Source organism: Henckelia pumila, chromosome 2 (assembly GCF_033568475.1).
Source record: "Henckelia pumila isolate YLH828 chromosome 2, ASM3356847v2, whole genome shotgun sequence".
NCBI classification, from domain to species: domain Eukaryota; kingdom Viridiplantae; phylum Streptophyta; class Magnoliopsida; order Lamiales; family Gesneriaceae; genus Henckelia; species Henckelia pumila.
Window position 1 is genome coordinate 135,989,733 of NC_133121.1, and position 19,333 is coordinate 136,009,065.

General features: G+C 34.4%; 3 protein-coding genes across 3 annotated transcripts; all 3 read right to left on the reverse strand.

Annotated features, from left to right (window-relative positions):
- Positions 1–1,031: 1,031 nt before the first annotated feature.
- LOC140880118 (probable WRKY transcription factor 26) lies at positions 1,032–3,347 on the reverse strand. Its single transcript, XM_073284242.1, has 5 exons — positions 2,904–3,347; positions 2,653–2,790; positions 1,985–2,547; positions 1,706–1,867; positions 1,032–1,587 (listed from the first exon to the last, which is right to left on the reverse strand). The coding sequence occupies exons 1-5, from the start codon at positions 3,144–3,146 to the stop codon at positions 1,182–1,184; spliced, it is 1,512 nt and encodes a 503-aa protein (XP_073140343.1). The 5' UTR covers positions 3,147–3,347; the 3' UTR covers positions 1,032–1,181.
- A 3,485-nt stretch (positions 3,348–6,832) lies between these two features.
- LOC140878485 (uncharacterized) lies at positions 6,833–9,206 on the reverse strand. Its single transcript, XM_073282085.1, has 5 exons — positions 8,088–9,206; positions 7,656–7,884; positions 7,455–7,595; positions 7,230–7,315; positions 6,833–7,177 (listed from the first exon to the last, which is right to left on the reverse strand). Exons 1-5 carry the CDS (start codon positions 9,204–9,206, stop codon positions 6,833–6,835), a joined length of 1,920 nt encoding a protein of 639 aa, XP_073138186.1.
- Positions 9,207–14,137: 4,931 nt separating this feature from the next.
- On the reverse strand, positions 14,138–18,053 carry LOC140883061 (U2 small nuclear ribonucleoprotein B'' 2). Its single transcript, XM_073289367.1, has 5 exons — positions 17,849–18,053; positions 16,964–17,136; positions 16,114–16,198; positions 15,385–15,467; positions 14,138–14,610 (listed from the first exon to the last, which is right to left on the reverse strand). Exons 1-5 carry the CDS (start codon positions 17,919–17,921, stop codon positions 14,329–14,331), a joined length of 696 nt encoding a protein of 231 aa, XP_073145468.1. The 5' UTR covers positions 17,922–18,053; the 3' UTR covers positions 14,138–14,328.
- Between the last annotated feature and the right edge of the window lie 1,280 nt (positions 18,054–19,333).

Here is a 19,333-nt window from a genome sequence, read left to right on the forward strand (position 1 = left end):
AGAAGACAAATGTATTTGTCCCTGCACACTAATTTAGGTTTGAGTTTAGGGACTGATCACCAAATTATCGTTACATTTAAAATAGAGCACAAATTGCATTTGTCCCTGCTAAATATAAAGATATATATAAATTAAAGACCGCGTAGCTTTAGAAGTTTGGCAATTTTGTCCCATGTGTAAGGGTTTTACGCTTTTTTTTATTTTTTTTTATATCATTACGTTTTTTCTTGAGTTTTCACACGGAGGCTGAAAAATATCTATATACCTTATACCACCTTTCTTTTCACGGTATTACTAATATATGTATAACTTATCTTATCTCATCCCACGTTCTTCTCGTCATATTATTTATCTATGTATTAACTATTTATATTATATCAATCAAATCATTAATTATTTATCTCACATCAATCAAATCATTGAATTCAAATTACTATATTACCCCTTATAAATAATATACTTTTTATTTTATTTATTGTTAAAAGAACAAAATACTCATTTAACATTTTTATATAAAATTTAATCAATCAAATTAAATAAACCATAATCTATCAATCAAATCCAATACAATTTTAACTATCATTTTTTATTTATTTTTTATTACATTATACTACTTATCTATATATTACTTATACCATACCTCAAACCAAACGATGTCTATATACATAATGCATATTGTTTTTCATAAATTAGATCACGTCAGATATCCTTATCACAAAATTGACCGACGTGTTTTTCTTATATAAAAAAATGTTTAAAATCATATATCTGAGCAACAATTTATCGTTCCCGTATACATCCAATAATATATACAAAACAGCTGTTATTATCCTTGCAAAAATCAACAAATGGAAAATTATTCAACCGCTAAAGAACCCCACCACAAATCCCAATCAAGAACACCACACAAACACCACGAAAGTCCAACACTCCCCGGAACCTATGATCCTCTTGGTGTTTGAATTTGTACGTCAAATACGTGGACAATGGACCAAGTGATGGAACCAAAAAGTTCCATGAATAGGTCAATGTTGAAATCAAAAAAATTTATTGTGCAAAAAGAATCATATTTCCGTGTTTATACATGTCAAAATATACAAAATTTACAACAAAATTATCAGTTCATCACCGTTTGAACTGACCGTGTTGCTGGCTAGCATAGCGAACGTGACATAATTTATTTAAGATAGATATGAATCGAGGAATATGTCGTCTCTAGGCTCATCCTTAGCTCTAGAAAACAATGCATTGTCCTGCAAAAGATCGATACCGGAACCCATCGAATTCCCGAACCCTGAATACCTAAAGCTCCTGGCAGGACTAGGCAGCATCTCCAAGGTAAAAGGCGCCTCGGCTTCGACCGCGCCACCACCGCGTACTGGCAATGCCCCTGCCATGGCTAAATTGTTGCTAGGATTATAAGGGACGGGCCTGCTGAGGATATGGCTGCCTCCGCCACCGCGAGGAGCCGGGACATCGTGGTTGTGTCTCCCCTCGTACGTTGTTATCACGGATTTCGGGTCGTTTGAGGCTCGTTCCACATGTTTTCTAACCGGACAGGCGGGACTAGTGCACTTGTAATAGCTCCTACAATCATCAATCAAAGAAAAAGGTGCGACAAGATTAAAACTACTTGGAAAATTGAAGTGTGTGCCCTGATTCTTGATTGAATTTATGTGTGATCAAGAAACTATTGAATTCTCACCTGGGATTGGGATTTCCTTTCACCACTTTCTGGCCATACTTTCTCCATCTATACCCATCAATTAGTATATCTATATCACTTTTGGTTTGAACTACAACTCTTGGTTCCCTCACTGTTTTACTCCCAATCCCACCACCATTTTCACTTCCATTCTCACTTTTCCTGAACACACAAAGCAATATACTATTAGGCAGGGGAAAAAACAGAGATGCGATTTCAAATGACTCAATCCAAATGTATCCTTTGTGTAAAATAACTATACAAGTTCATGAAATTTACCATCTTTTCATATCGGGTTCATCTTCATCAAACTCATCCCCACCATACTTGCTCTTATAGTCGAACTCATCATCTCCAACCGATAGCGATGAGTTCTCCGGTGGCGTTGCAACCGAAGAATCCGCTTTCCCTGCACCAACTGAACCATCTGACAGCTGCTCCGGTACCTCGGTTTGAGACTGAATCACCACGGAAGAAGCCGAAACTGCGGACGAAGACGATCTTCGAACGGACTGAGGCTTCGCATGAGTATGAGAACCTTTGTAAACAATTTCAGTAACCTGTCCAGACAAAGATCTTTCCACTTTTTTCTTTGTGGGGCAATTGGGATGTGTGCATTTGTAATAGCTTCGAGGATTCTCACTTCCTTTCACTTGTTTCTGCCCGTATTTTCTCCAGTTATAGCCGTCCTCCAACCTCTTGTTCTCCGTTATTGACGCTGATGATTCCTTGTATTGATCAATTTGCTGGGTTGGATTGAATTCGGAATTCAAGAAGTTGTTTTCTGGTGGCAAATTGTCTTGTTTAGCAGGTTCTTGATAGAATTCCCATGTGGGAAAATCCTGAATTGATCGATATGTACGCAGAATAGTTAGATTCATTCATTGGGGAAAAAAGTAAATTAACCAAAGAAATCAAGAAAGAGTAAATGGAAATGAATTTCTTACAGTGGAGAATGTATTGGGTTGAAAAGAGAAATCTGAGAAGTTCTTCTGCTCTGGCTTAATCTCCTGCTGATATATTCTGTTGGATTCAATCTTCCAATTGATATTCGGAAACGTTCCTGTTGTCGGAGAAGGTAAAATCTGCATGATAAACATTTCAAAAATCATCCCAGCAATGAAAAGATTTCATCAATTCATTTCAAAGAATATGTATGACAGGCAAAAAAGACTAAAGATTCTCTCTTTTTTCTTACATCGGAAGAAGCTAACAGAACCGGAGAATCAAGAAACTCAGACGGGCTCAAGCCGAAGTAGGAAAAAGGCGAGGCGGCGGAAGGAGGGGATATGGGAAGAGAAGGGGGCGGCAGAGACTTAAACTTAGGCACCCCAGAACCTTTCCCGCCACCCCCAACTTCCCTGTTCAGGGCGGAGCCGGCGGTGGGTTGCTGGCGGCGGTCGGCGGCCAGAAGACTGGTGAAAGAGTTGGGAGAAGACATGAAAAACTGAATACAATCTTGGATTCACAGAGGATTCCAAGCTTCCTGAGGAAGATGCGTGTGGGAAAATATAAATGATATGTGTTGGGATATATGATTCTTGATTGGCTTGTCGGGAAGAAGAAAAAGTGGAAATATAGACGTGTTTTGCTTCTACATTTGTCTGAAAATTGTGGGTTTGGTGATCTCTTTTCCCTCAAGTTTGGTTCGATACAAGCTATAAGCTTCTGAGAAGCTTTGAAAACATCTTATGACCAAATAAACAACAAATAAAAGTAATTTTGAACTCGGTTTTTTTTTTTTTCACTTTTTCCATTTAGTTATGATATTTTACAAATTTAAATTTAAATATAACAATGATAAGTAAGATTGACATTTTTTTTTTTGAGTTGAGGAAAAAATTTTCGTTAAGGTCTCGAACTCAAAATCTTGTCTTACAATTAGGACCTTAGTGTCACATGAACTGCAAGTCATCGACAAGATTGAATTTTTTATACTTATAAGATATGAAAATTGAAACATATTCTATAAAATAAAATATGAAATAGAGTTAAATGCATGAAAACACAGTTCCAAAATTTTTTTAAAAAAAAACCATCAAAATTAGTTATCGTTCAACTCCTTGCTTTATTGATAGTATATATTCATAAAATTATCAATTGATTCGACTTTTTTTTACTCTTGAAAAAACCAGTTATAAATATAAATTCATTTATCAAGATTTAATTTATTTTTACATCATAGACTCCACCCATAAAATATAAGTTTAGGTCGAACTTAAACTAGTTTTAGTTAGGTTAGGTAATTTGTTTTCTTTCACAACTTCCCTTTCCTGGACATGAATCCTTGTTGGAAACATTTGGAATGATTTTATTTTTTAAAAACAATTGGATTATTTACATTTGTTAAAACATCAAATACAAAACACAAAATTAGATTTTTTTTAAGAAAAAAAAAAATCTTTTGTGGGCCATTTTATGACGAAAAATTGGATATACTATAGTCAAAGCTCGTGGTTTTGACTGAGATATGGACAGGATGCGAATGGCGGCTGAGGCATCATTATCTTTTACGCGTTTGGATCACTCTCATTGGGCTCCCTTTTACACATCATAATTTTGTATGATAAATTATGATGGCAAAATTATTTTTCACTTGATGACCATAAAGTAATATTCTAAAAAGCTTGATTACTTTTCGTTTAATCTCTTTTAAGCTTGAAATTTTTTTAAAACGTTTTGTTTTGGCCAAAAATGGTTGAAAAAAATGATTAGACATAGATTGATCATATCAAGTATCATTAAATACGCATAAATGTGATTTTTCTAAAAACGAAAATTGATTAATAAAACGAAAATAGATTATAAATTAGCGTTTTTACTAGTGAGTGATTGTTAGCAATGTTAGAAGTGTATAATATTGTGTCAATTGTAGAGATAATGTGAATGTAGAACATATTGAATGATTTTACAGCTAATGTTTTAAATTAGACCAATTAATTTAGTTTATGTTCGATGACACGAGATATGAAATTAATGATGAAATAAATTGAATTAGAATTTCACAAAGAATTAATGCATTACATGCACTTGATTTGTTTAAGATGACTAAAATTATAGTTTAAATTAAAAACGTTTTTTTACGCTTAAGCTCGCAGTAATCGCGCTTAAACTTAAAAACCTTGAAGCTAGGCTCCCACGTGATATGAATCTAGAAAGCACTCGAAGATTCATATTATTCCAAGATTTCTTCCATGATTTACATTTGGGGGTTGAAGGGTTTGAAATTCATGGCAATCAAGTTGGAGTACTTGAAGATCAATCTGGAGGATGTTATAATGTCATTGAAGGCCAAAAAGATCAAGAAAATAAAGGATTTTCACGACAGGACAGCGCTCCAGCGCTTCAAATCAGGCGCTCCAATGCCAAAACTTCGTATTTTGCAGCGCTACCGCACTTACACACAGTATGACGTGTAGTGTGTGTTTTCGGATTTTTGAGTATTTTTGATATTTTTGATATTTTTTAGTTTTCTAAACATACTAGGAAACTTTTGGAAGATATCTTTGCTATCTTTAGATATATTTAGATATTATTTTGCTATATCTTTTATTATTTTGTAGTTGTATTATAAATACAACAAATACATTCATTATTGAACAACATAATTCAGATTCAGTTTATACACAAATTATTGAAATTCTCTCAAGAATTTTATTCAAAGTTTTGCTTTGACTTTTCAAATCAAATTTTTTCCGGTTTAATTACTTGGAAGCGTTTGTCAATTGTTTCTCACTGAAGATTGTCAGATACAAGTTATCTGAAGGTTTTTCTTGGTTTCAATTGTCGTGATTTCTGTTGTTAATCGTATCGTCGATTAAAGGTGAAAGTCCAAAATCCTATCAATTTTACTTTTTTCAAAGATTGGGCAAAACTTTGGATCTTTTGTTTATTGATCAGAGGGTGCGATTCAGATTTGTAATAGTGTTTGCTAATCTTACACATCAAGATTCATATCATTTGGTATCAAAGCCAAGATTTTGAATCAAGTACCATGAATTATAAAGAAGGAGAAAATTCGAAACTAGATTTTTCTAAGGTTCAAATGGAAGAGTTGATCGAGATGATGAGAAAGGCGGTTAAGGATGTGCTTAAGCAAATACATAAGAAATTGAGTAAGTTGGAGGATGGCTATGGTATTGGTAAATGTGAATAAAGTAGTAGGAGACATTATGGGAGTAAGAGAGAAAGACAAATCGATGGTTTTGGAGATGTTCATGGGCATGATGAGTCATCCACACGGAGGTCGAATCTAGAAGAGGTGGTCGTGACTAAGTCCGTGAGAAAGTCAAAGCGTGAAAATCCGAAGCAAGAATTTCAAGGTACATCTAAAATTTCAAATCCTCGTACTTGTTATATTGTGTGTATATGGTGTTGTGAAATTGGGCATGATATTAGCCATTGTCCTAATGAGGTGGTGAAGGTGGTGGATTCTAAAGTAGTTGATGAATCCAATGTTGAAGTTGATGATGAATTAAAAGTTAAAGTTGAAGAATTTGAGAAAATCGAGGTTGATGATACTCCAATTATTATTGATTATGTTAATGTTGACATATGTGTGGTGGATGGTGAATCATTGTTTGTGTAGTGACCCTGCATGGAATCACCTACTAACTGGAAACTAATAGCATGCATTAAACTTAATACAACAAAATACTAAACAGAGTAAAAACGTGCGGAAACATAATCCAATATTTACAAATCAGCTTAGTAAAACAAATCCAGACTTAAATCTGTAGTGATACAACCATATCGAAAACTTAAAAGTAAACATTATACAGCTATATCGAATCCTGCTGTATAATTATCTCTTCAAGGCCCATGCTCCCTAGTCCTGCCTTGAACTACCATTTCCGTCCATCCTGCGACCTGTCCCGTGAAATAGGGTGTCCAAGATAACAACTAGGACGTGAGCGATAACACCCAGTACATAGACATGAGTAAACATATGTATATAATGCATGCAACATCAGGGGCGTAGCCAGGAATATTTTTTCTGGTGGGCAGAATATTACTCATTACTAATTTAAACATCACATAATAAAAAAAACACTAAATAAATATACAAAATTCTTATCTGAGCCGTATTTTGCGATTTTTCAATACATCAAACTTGTTTATGATAAATTATGTATCAATATCAAAAGCAATATCCCTCTCTATATAAACAACCATGGTATTGGCTAGAAGGTCATTTTCCATTTTATTTCGAAGTGGCTTCTTAATGAGTTTCATCCCTGAAAAAGCTCGTTCTGTAGTTGCTGTAGAAACTGGAAGAGTCAAAACCAACCAAACCAACCTATCAATCATAGGATAGATAACTGACTTCGTTGTTCTGGCCAATGCTTGGCACAAATGATGCAAAGAATCAAGATTCTGAAACTGTGCTTGACGCGGTACATCAAATTTGTAATGATCTAACTCTCTCTTCAAATCATCTCTTTCTTCTTGATTGAAATCATGGAAGTAAAACTTATCAACAAGAGAACAAATGTCAAACAGAAAATGATTTGAATCCATCAACCGGACTCAAAGCATTACTGAGAGTAAGAAGTTCCATTGTGCTCTCTGGAAATCTTTCATTCAATTCCATCAACTGATAATCTATTACTGCATTGAATATTTCAAAATGATAGTGATCATGGACTGTTATATTGTTTTTCAGTTGACAAGAACGTTTTGTACCTCGTGTGTAGCAATCATCAAATTTTGGCACCTCAATATCATTACTTTCACAAAAATTCAACACACTCCAAAGAAATCACTTCCCATCCATCATCTCTGATCTGCTGAAGATTTAATCTAGTAGTAGAAACCAAATTCATAGCATTCAAAATATCTATGTCATTCTTCTGTAATATCTGGCACAACTTATCTGATACTCCCAAAACTTCATGCATCAAAAACAATACAAATACAAAGTCAAATGATTTTATATCCAAGTACAAACCTTTAGCCTCTCCTCGAATGTTACTATTGAGGCCTTTCTCAACAAGATCTTGAAGAAGTATACTCACTGAACCAAACAAATCAATGAATCTCCTAACAGAGTTGAAATGTGAACTCCAACGAGTAGCTCCAGCTCGTATCAAAGAACAATCTTGATTAGCTCCAGTACCAGTGTCAATTTCTCCTGATTCTATCAAATCATTAATTTCAACTTTTCGGATAACTCTCAACTGAAAATGACGTTTAGCAGATGAACCAACAAAATTAATAGCCGAAGTCAATGTTGAAAAGAAACGTCATACATCTTGCACCTCCTTAGAAACTGCAACTAAAGCAAGTTGTAGTCTATGAGCAAAACAATGAATATAATAAGCATGTGGAGAATCTTTAAGAAATAAAGTCTGAAGTCCATTCCATTCCCCACGCATGTTACTTGCGCCATCATAGCCTTGCCCCCCCTCAGATTTTCAGTCAACAGATTGTATTGGTTGAATACATTGCATATCTCTTTTTTCAAAGTTAATGCACTTGTATTTTCAACATGAACGACTTCAAAAAATCGTTCTCTAATGAATCCATCTTGATCAACATATCGCAAAATGATAGCCATTTGTTCTTTATTTGATTCATCAATTACTTCATCAACGAGGATACAAAACTTGGATTCTCCAATTTCTTCACGAATTTTATCTCTCACAGTGTCAGCAATAATTTTCAAAATCTCTCTTTGAATTTCCGGTGATGTGTATTTTGCATTTTTTGCTGCTTTTTCTAGAACAATACCAATTTTCGGATTCATTCTTCCCAACAAAGTGATCAATTCCATATAATTTCCACGATTTTTAGAGTCAACGGATTCATCGTGACCCCTAAAAGCACAACCTTTCATTGCAAGAAATTTCACACTTTCTATGGACACCTTTAAGAGCAATCGATTTCGCTCAATTTGTTCAGAAGATTGTTTTTCTAATCTTCTATCAATATGTCGATCAAGATTTTTCAAGTCTCCCCATTTTCTCATGGCAAAGCTATGTCTTGAATTCCCATCTCCTTCATGTCTTTTGAATGGACAATTTTTACAATTAACTCTTTTCCAGTTCTTAAATCCCTTGACAGTGAACGTGTCAAATTGTGCTGAATTAATGTCAAAGACATAGCATGGGAAACAAAATGCACTTTGCTTCTCAATAGAAAACTCAAGCCATGGATATTTTTGAAACCAAGAAGATTGAAATCTACGCTTTTGACCTTCACAATCAGTAAAAGGATAATCATATATAGGCTGAGTTGGTCCTTTATCAATATATGCTCTTCTTACCTTATCTTGTTGTTCAATGGGAAATTGCAATATTGGGATGCGAATTCCAGGGTCAGAAACATATTGACAAGTAATGCCCTGAAGTGGTTCGTCAAGAGTCTCGTTTTCAAGTCTTGGTCTTTTAGTTGATGTTGGTTCTGAAATACAAAGAGTTGTGTTCTTTGGCCCATTCAAATCGCTCGTAGTTGCATCATTTTTCTTTTTGAAGAAATCAAAGATTTTTTGATTCTTCATTGTAATAATTTCCCTGTAATCAAAATTAATTTTATGAGTTATAGTTATTTAAGTTAATTCATTTCAAATTGTAAATTATTTACTATTTTTAACCAAAAAAGAGTTCAATGACTCAATTTTAAACATTTTTCAGCATAATTATATAGATACAAGAGAACAATCATATAATAGATTTTAAATATGAAGATAAAGACTTCACTAATTTGTATTCTTAATTTGAACAAATATAAACTAGATACTAATTTCAATATCTGCATTTTAACCCTAAATATTAAAATTTAGAAATCTTAAAATCCCCATTCATTTTCAAGCCTAGAAAGTAAAATTAAATTAAATATTATTTACATAATATTTAATAAATATAATTTATATAATCGATTATATATGTATCATGTATAAATAAATTTGAAACACCTACATAAATATTATAAAATTTAAAATCTCCAGACGCATTCACTTTCAAGCATGAAACCTAGAAAGCAAAAATAAATTTAATATGTTTACATAATATTTAAAATATATAATTTATATAATCGATTATACATGTATCATGTATAAACAAATTTGAAACACATACCTATTTAAAGAATTGAAGTTGTTCGATCTCGTCGTTTTGCCGTCCGCGTGCGCAGTACTCCCACTTCTTACGAAAAATTCACAGTTTGCGTTATTTATTTTGTCCGTTCTATATCTACAAATAATAACCTTTTGGATTGGGCTTTAATATTTAATTGGGTTCGTCGGTGCTTTTCCTTTTTTGTAAGATAATTTTTAATGATTTTATGATTAGTAAATGAATTGGGCTTCAAACATATATATCTAAGCCTAAAAATTAAAAATTTCTGCTGGGCTAATGCCCACCTTTGCCCACATTATGCTACTCCCCTGTGCAACATGATGACTGGTAAAAGGTCATCCGAAAAGTCATGCTCAGTACCGGCTCCACATGAGTGCTGTCACCGCACGGATCAACCTCTGGGTGCAACCACACTTGTCTAGTACACCAGAGTAGTCAGACATAAATGCCCCCGTCGTCGCGTTACTCTCAGTGACAGAATATCGAGTATAGAGATTAGCGGTTCTATAGTCAGGTATAACAAGGTATATGCTCAACGTGTATATGCACATGACATATGAGTATAGAAAGCGATAAATCATACATCATGCCATATAATAATGCCAAATAAATGCAACATATAAACATGTATACTCGCTGGCAATCTCAGTCAATGTGTACGTACCTCTAGGCTAGTTCAAGTCTAGTAGATCCTAGGTTCCAAGCCTATATTCAAAAGTTCACTGTATCACTACACAAGTTCTATAAGCCTTAACTAAGCTAATAAGTACTCCCAAAACTTAAATAGATTCCCGGACCATACTTTCGTCCGTAGATAGCCCTTTGAAGTCGCTAGTCCCGGATGACTATAACCACAACTTGGTTATTCCAGAACTTTTATTATAACCGATATGGCCCTCAAGTGTATATCTCACACTATATAACTAAAGAAGGAAAGCTCGGAATTCGTAATCAGAAATGAATCTTAAAGCCCATATTTATAGGCAAAATTCTCGGCCACGGTCGGAACCACCGATTTCGGGATCGGAGCTTCCGATCCAGCTCACGACGTGCATGCATGACACGTCGGGGATCGGAACTTCCGATCTGACGATCGGAGCTTCTGATCTGCTCTACGTTCAACACTTGTCAAAACTCGTGGCTGAGTAATCGATCATTGCTGGCAGCTGGAGATCGGAACTTCCGTTCCTGGATCGGAGCTTCCGATCGGCTTCCGAAGTGGCGGGGATCGGAACTTCCGATCTGGGTTTGGAGCTTTCGATCCGGCCCAAAAGTTAAAAGCCCAAATTTCATTCTGAAGTCCAATAACACTCTGAAATTGATTAATTATTAACCCTTAATCATGTTTATCATATTATTATCTTAAAATAAAATCTGGGTTACTACATTTTGATGATAATTCATCTATTGTGCATGTTGTGAATAGTAGTCTTGTTAATGTTGGTGTCACTATTGAATCTAGTAATGAGTTATTGGATTCATGTATTGTTTTCTGTACATTGGTCCCAAAAGAAAATTTTGATGATCAATTGGAAATTGAAAATTTGAGTGATATGGCTGAAAAAAAAAGTGATGAAAAAGTGAGATAACCATGGAAAAATAAAAAGAAAAAGAAAATTTAGAGTCCGAAAGAAAGAGTGTACAAAAAAGTAAGATGATTTTTTAGGTAAAAAAAGAGAGGAAAGAAAAGAGAGGAAAGAAACCAATAAAAAAAGAAAATATTATGGTCCAAAGTTGTGAGGTTGAATTTTTTGTGCAAATGAATAAAATCCCTAAAGTACTTATGTACAAAGAGGTTTTATCTCATTGTGATGATATAGTCGGTTCAATCCCGAGCTTGGTTATTTCTTCTTTGCAGGTTATAGGATATGTTTTGATGAACAAGCAAAGGGGATTTAATGCAAGAAAATTAATCATTTGATCAATGTAGAGTTGAGTACACACAAGGTAAGAGACAAGATTTGAGGACAAATCTTTTTGAAGAAGGGGAGTCTGATATGAATCTAAAAAGCACTCGAAGATTCATATTATTCCAAGATTTCTTTCGTGATTTACATTCGAGAGTTGAAGGGTTTGAAATTCATGGCAATCAAGTTGGAGTACTTGAAGATCAATCTGGAGGATGTTATAATGCTATTGAAGGCCAAAAAGATCAAGAAAATGAAGGATTTTCACGACAGGACAGCGCTCCAGCGCTTAAAAGCAGGCGCTCCAGCGCCAAAACTTCGTATTTTGCAGCGCCCCAGCGCTAGTCCATCTGAGCTCCAGCGCTGTACGGAGCGCTCCAGCGCTATGTGCCAAGCGCTCCAGCGCTACCGCACTTACACACAGTACGATGTGTAGTGTGTGTTTTCGGATTTTTGAGTGTTTTTGATATTTTTTCTATTTTTTAGCTTTTGGAAGGTATCTTTAGATATATTTAGATATTATTTTGCTATATCTTTTATTATTTTGTAGTTGTATTATAAATACAACAAATACATTCATTATTGAACAACATAATTCAGATTCAGTTTATACACAAATTATTGAAATTCTATCAAGAATTTTATTCAAAGCTTTGCTTTGGATTTTCAAATCAAACTTTTTCCGGTTTAATTACTTGGAAGCGTTTGTCGATTGTTTCTCACTGAAGATTGTCAGATACAAGTTATCTGAAGGTTTTCCTTGGTTTCAATTGTCGTGATTTCTGTTGTTAATCGTACCGTCGATTAAAGGTGGAAGTCCAAAATCCTATCAAATTTACTTGTTTCAAAGATTAGGCAAAACTCTGGATCTTTTGTTTATTGATTAGAGGGTGCAATTCAGATTTGTAATTGTGTTTGCTAATCTTACACATCAAGATTCATATCACCACGTTTCGACACGCTTCACGCTTTTTAGAACTTTGCTACAAGGTAAGAAAATATTTGGTTCAAGTCCATTTTAACTAAAATTAAATTAGAATCGTAAAATAATCGTGTCCATATGGTTTGGTTCTAATAAGGGTGTTTGACTTTATTAAAACAACTTAATAAGTTCTAAAAGCTTATAAGTTAAAAAAAAAAAGTTGATCCCAAAGGGGACCCCATTTCACATGAGTCAGAGACTCATTGGCTCATGTGGAGGTTAAATCGAAAGATGTGCACGAGCGACAGGAACCTGAAGGAGGGAGAAACATGACCAACCCCCATAGTGTACCCCCTCAATATTTCAGCGGAAATATGCTCCACATGAAGATCGAACCCGCAACGCTGGGAAATCTATTCTCACGTCACTTCAGGCCTTACTAACTCGCTTATGCCCCTGTGGTCTCTAAAATCTTATAAGTTGCTTTAATTTTAGGAGCTTATAAGCTGTCAGGTTTTATTTAAAAAATAAATTGTTGATGTTTAGTATTAGAAGATATTTTTATTGCAAAATTACCAAATAGGATATAATAATATGAAAGTATTGAAAATAATAATGTATATATACAAAAATAGTTTTAAATTTATCATAAATGTTAAACATATATTTAAAAAATAAAACTATTTTTAATTTTAATTTAGAAAAAAATTTGTTAAATTATGTACAAAAAATTAACAGAGGGCATGATGAGAATTTAATAAAACATATAAGGATAATATGGAGAAGTAAAATATCAAAATAAGACTTTTTAAAAAAATTAGATGTGACCTTACTTTTTTTAAAAACAGCTTATTTTGACAGCTTATAAATTGTTTAACAAAAAATTTACCAAACAAATTTGAAGAGCTTATAAACTCTGAAACACCTTATAAACTCTGTTTTCAAAAGCTTATAAGCTCTGTCAAACACCCTCTAAAATTTCACAATAAATGATTATGATTTTTTTTCCCACAAATTTCTAAACTAATAATCACTTTTTCTAAAAAAATAATAATACAGGGTTTTAAGCTGGGGGGAGGTTGATGAGTTAAATCGGAATAGTCGATGTTAAATGATTAAGCTTGTAAGTTTATTTGATAGAGCCAGACAATTTATATAGGTTCTACTCATGGAGTAAATGAAATTAGGTACATAAATTATGATACTTTCTCCAAAATAAATAAATAAATAAATTAGGTATGATACCTTCTCAAACAGACCTTTTTACTAAAAAAAATAAATAAATTAGGTTTACTTTCTCAGACAGCACTTTTTACTCAAAAATAAAATAAAAAAAATAAATTAGGTACGATACTTTTTCAGACACAACATTTTTACGATAGCTATCGAGTATCGAGCCAAACTCATCTGTAGTTTGATCGAGTTTATAATAGTCTGAAATTTGCAATTGCAATTTTTTTTTTCCTGATATTGCAGTTTAATTCTCAACAACCAAATACGCTAGGCTACATTCAATTTATAGGAATCAAGAAACAATCATGGTCCACTCAACAGATCAAATAAAAAAGAAGTATCAGATCCAAAAGTAATGATCTTAAAGATACAAAATTTACTCGTAAAGCTACATTGTTACATTGAACCCCTGGGTTTACATGAGAAGACGAGCAGAAGCCAAAGGTAGCATTTTTGGCAGTTAAAAAGGAAATACTTGCATACTTATTTTTTGGCATAGCTGATGGCCATGGGATTCTGGGCGGTGATTTTAAATCCTTGAAGGTCCTGCATGGCAACCGAAGATTGTGAATCATCGTCGAATTCTACAAAAGCAATACCTGGCTTTGCCTCCACCATTCGAACTTCTCTGAACCCGTTATACTGTTTGAAAAGCAATTCCAACATCATAATATTTGTCTCATATGGAAGATTCTGAATAAATAGTATGTGGTTGGGTTCCATTGCTGCTTCCTGTGTGACCGGTTTTCCTTCTCGAGAAGTAGCCTAAAAAAAGACATGCGTTATTCTTTTAAATCAAGTCACAAAAGTCTGAAGTTTAGAAATAGGTTATTGTCAAGAACAGCTGTTAGCAAAGGGCATGGGCATAAGTAAGCTTGGTTGTGCATATGAGTGTGAAGTGTTTTGTCCTAGTGCTAATTCCGAAGGGATTTAAAATGCCAAGGAAAGTTGGAGGACAAATATTGGAAGCCCAAGGTTACACCAATAACAACCATAGGAAACATTTGTCCGGCTGATACCAAAAGGTTACCTCCAAGTATCGGGAATAGGGGTGGGAGGCACCCTGAAAAGGTACGGGCTAGAAGCTTTTATAAAAGCATGTATCATAAAAATAACCAATGCACATAGTAATCATAATAATCATAGAATTCGTATACAAAGAGGGAGTCAGTTTGGCTGATTGATTTAATGAGAAATGGATCAATTTTAGCACAAGCAACAGTTTGAAGAGTGAAAGAATGAAAACTTTTTCACAAGTGGTGTTACCGGATTCAATATTCTCATGGGCCCTAATAAATCCGACTTAGTCCTAATAAAACGTGGAGAAAGAGAGCTGTTACATTCGTTGTTAATTTTAACTGAGTGTTTGGACTAGCTAAGGCTAGGCAAAAGTTTGTACGGAGTGAAATCTGGGAAAATATTGTCATTCTATGCAATTTATTTCAGTTTTGTCACTTAATCTTTGAATGATTTCTTCATAAATTGATAGCAATTTTGTGGTTGCAACAATATGCATACATTCACATGCAGAATACTTACAGCAGCGCTTCCATTACTGTCAAATCTTAGACCATTTGCATTGGCAGTTTGATGGCCTTCTTCAACTCTTCTCTTCTTCTCAGCTGCTCAACCAAAACAGTAGTCACGATAAATATTAACGCAACCAAAATCAGAATGACATAAATATATTAATTGTTTCCGAGTGAACTCAAACTCATGCCCCACAATTCAAATGACTTAACTTTTGTATCCCCATCTATGAACGTTGACTCCGACATTCGGCAAATGATGGTAGGAAATTTCAAAACACATAGCAAAATGCAGCACATTGGTACTATATTTTGAATCAAGTAAATTGTTCACTTTTTTTCCGTAAACAAGCCATGCATTGTGATATATATGTGACATAACTGCATTTTTAAACAATGTTCATCATTTTGCAGTTATGTTTCACCAACGAATATCAATTGAATCATTAAAAATGGCCCCCGATTTTGAAGAAAGTAATCAGACAAGCTCGTCATACACAATTTGCATTTCCACTCACACCGATCGTAACTCAAGTTCTATAACTCGCTACTAAAGAGCGAGATCAAACCTTACCAACTAACCGCTCCATTCCAAAGTTAATGGATGCCAAAACTACAAAAGCAACTTATAAATTTTCCGTCTTAAAAATAAACGTAACTAGGTTTAAACGAGGTATGCATAGAAAAATTAGTAAATGGGAGAGAGAAAGCGAATGACTGAGCTAGACTAACGGTTCACCTTTTTCCTCTTGCTTCTTTTTCTTGTCATAGGTACCCTCTGCTTTAGCAATACAATCAGACTTTGTTTTTGCGTACTGTATCCGCTGCATTGTAGATGACAATTCATGAGTCCAATCAAATTTATTTTGTTAGCTCAGGCAATACTATTAATAATGCATGTACATCAGTATGATGAATCTGCAAACAAAGCGTATTTGCAAGAGACAAGAAGTTGAATGTGCATCGACAAAAATGAAAGTAACAATGACATAAAAATTGGGCACAAATGTGTTCTCTCATCTCTGTGAGGGACATCATCCTTTGTTCAATCCTATTCTTTCATATCAAATCAAAGTTACAAAAAAAGTATGAAATGAATCGATCGCGATCATTACTGCGTAAAACAGTATCAAATAATTGCGAAAGGATTTACAAACACAGAAAAAGTATGAAACATCACTCAAGCAGGATTGAATGAAACCAATCTAGTAATGAAGCCAAACACAGCATATCTTTTGATCTACTCTCTCTTTTTCCTTTTTTTTTCCAAAAAAAAAAAAAACATGCCAAAGCATAATAAATGGGATTTCACATAAGCCATAAAGTTAGTCTGGAAACGTAAGAACAAATACAATTCCCATCTGCTACAGGAGTCCTAGATCAGTTGTTTCTAGTTGGCAAAGTTCAAATAATATATTTTTTAAAAATGCGCCTTCAATTGAACTCATAGAAAAGACTCAAGAATAAAGCACAAGAAACAAGAAAAATGGGCATGGACAAACCATGATGAATCAAGTCTAAAAGTGAAATTCCAGTAAACATAAAGATATTATGCAGAACAAATTCGCTGGTATATGCTTTATACTCACTATAGGTTTATCATAGAAAGGGAAGTTCTGCATCTGTCGCATTGCATTACTAGCAGCGGCCACTTCACTGAACACAACCCATGCTTGCCCTTGAAGCTTGGCAGTTTTAAGTGCAACGATGTCCAATATCCTCCCATACTGTGAGAACAAGGCATAAAGAGATCTCTTCAACTCTGCCCAAACCACAAAGACAAACATCAACCTCAGAATCCATAAACCTAAGATATATTAATAGCACAGTAATGACCATATTAACGGGGCAATAGGATGACACAATGATAACAACAATGATCATGATGCTGTCAAGATAACATACATTATGATCTGGACAACCAAGCAATTTCATTCCGAAATACAAAGCATGCTTTGCATAAAAAAAGTGCCCTTGACACACCACTTTACCACAGCCCTGAGTTAGAAGGTAGAGCTAGTGAGCCATTTTCAGGTAGTTAAGGAATGGGGAAAAACGTAATTTCCTGTCCATGTGGTAACAACCAACTTCGATGTTAATAAGCTAACAAGGAAGGAGGTAGAGCTAATAAGCTCCATTGATCTTTTCACTAGCAGAGGGCAGTGAACAGTTCCCTCTTCGATGTTTCTCAAAGAATTTGAGCCGGAGGACATGAGTTTAATAAGGGTCCACTTCAAATGTCGAAATTTAAAATTTTTTTAAATCCGCATCAAGGATAAAGTGAGTCCTAAGGCACAGACACGAGCTGGAGCACTAATCAATCGAATTTCCAAATCAGAGGCGAGGATACACACTCGCTCAAGTAAGAAAAACACATTCACGAAACATAATACAATGGATATAAACAATTTCCCAACTCAGAACAACACTAAAATTAAGCGTAAACCTAAAATTAAAATTAAAATAAAACTGACCTTCCTTCTTAACTTTCTCGTTGATATTCTTGATGTATATGGTTTGATTGGGAGGTATGTCGGATGTAAGCATCTTTTAGCCAGCGGTGGACCTAATCAATCTCCTTTTGTGCGATTCAAATACGATTGGGGAAGTGACTGAGCCCAAGCCCTAGGAAGAAAAATTAGGGCAAAATATGTTCTGCCACATCAATCCTTTAAAATCAGTTTTTAAATCATTAATAGGAACCGGAAAAAAAAAAATTTATCTCGGTTTTCTCTCATTTCCCTTTAAACATTTTAGCATGAACATGACGAATATTTGGGGGTTTTTTATTTTTAATTTTAAAAAATTGAATTTCAAAAATAAGGTGGGTCATGACAATTTTCAAATATACCGTATATACCGTAAAATGCTGTCTCTGACAGCGGACGCTGCCTACGTGACAGCTGCCCCCTTTCTTCCATGTGGTCCGCCCATTTTCGTTGAATGCACGTCTTTAACTCCACATGCTGGTCTATTATTTTCAAAAATCGTTGAATCCAAATGGGCTGATGGTCTATTATTTTCAAAAAACGTGTGAAGCTATTCACGCAAAAAAAGTAATGTTTCACGTGTAGGAATTTTAGTCTATAAATGAATTGTATATATCATATCGTAATATCATTCAATTTTAAGAAATTTTTCCGGCCTCTATTCATTCTTTTGCGGCAGTTTTCATTTCTCAATTTTCAATTTCATATCCGAAAATTCTTCTCGAGTATGGAAAACATTGATTTGCCTTTATATTTTGGTGGTCATGTTATTGTGCAGAATGAATCAGTCAAATATAGTATCCCTCATATTAGACCGATGCGAGTATTACGATTTATTGCTCTGTTTGAGTTGGTTGATGTTGTGCATAATATGTTGATGATTGATACAATGAATTTTACTCTCAAGTTGTCAACGAAATATTCTTTTATGAAGAATTCATTTTGGCATGAAATTCAAGTCAATCTTATTGATGATAACGCTCTGGATTTTATAATGCAATGTCCCAATATACATATATTGCATTTGTACGTCGAAGCAAACGAAATTGACCATCACCTTGGTCATGTTGACCAGGAACCATGTATTCTACACGTCACTGAAGGAATGAGCAATACGTATCTGTGTCCTGAAAGTGGATCGTGAGATGAATATATCGACGGCCCATCCGAACCTGATCATGCACATTGGCCACATACGACACGTGGTTGGGATCAAAATTTTTGGTGCAACAAATTGGAATCCCAAAAGTCAAAATTTTTCAGCACGTGTTGAAGTTCCTAGGAGTGAAAACGAAGATATTCTTAGAAACGATACTGAACCAGAGATGTCATACGAGGAGTCTGAAGAAGAAGATGACGACGATGTTGAAGATTTGAATGATGATGAACATATGAATATGCATGCAAATATTGATGAGAAAATGTCATCTCGTCACCACCTTATCAAACATTACAGAGGCAAGTTGTTCC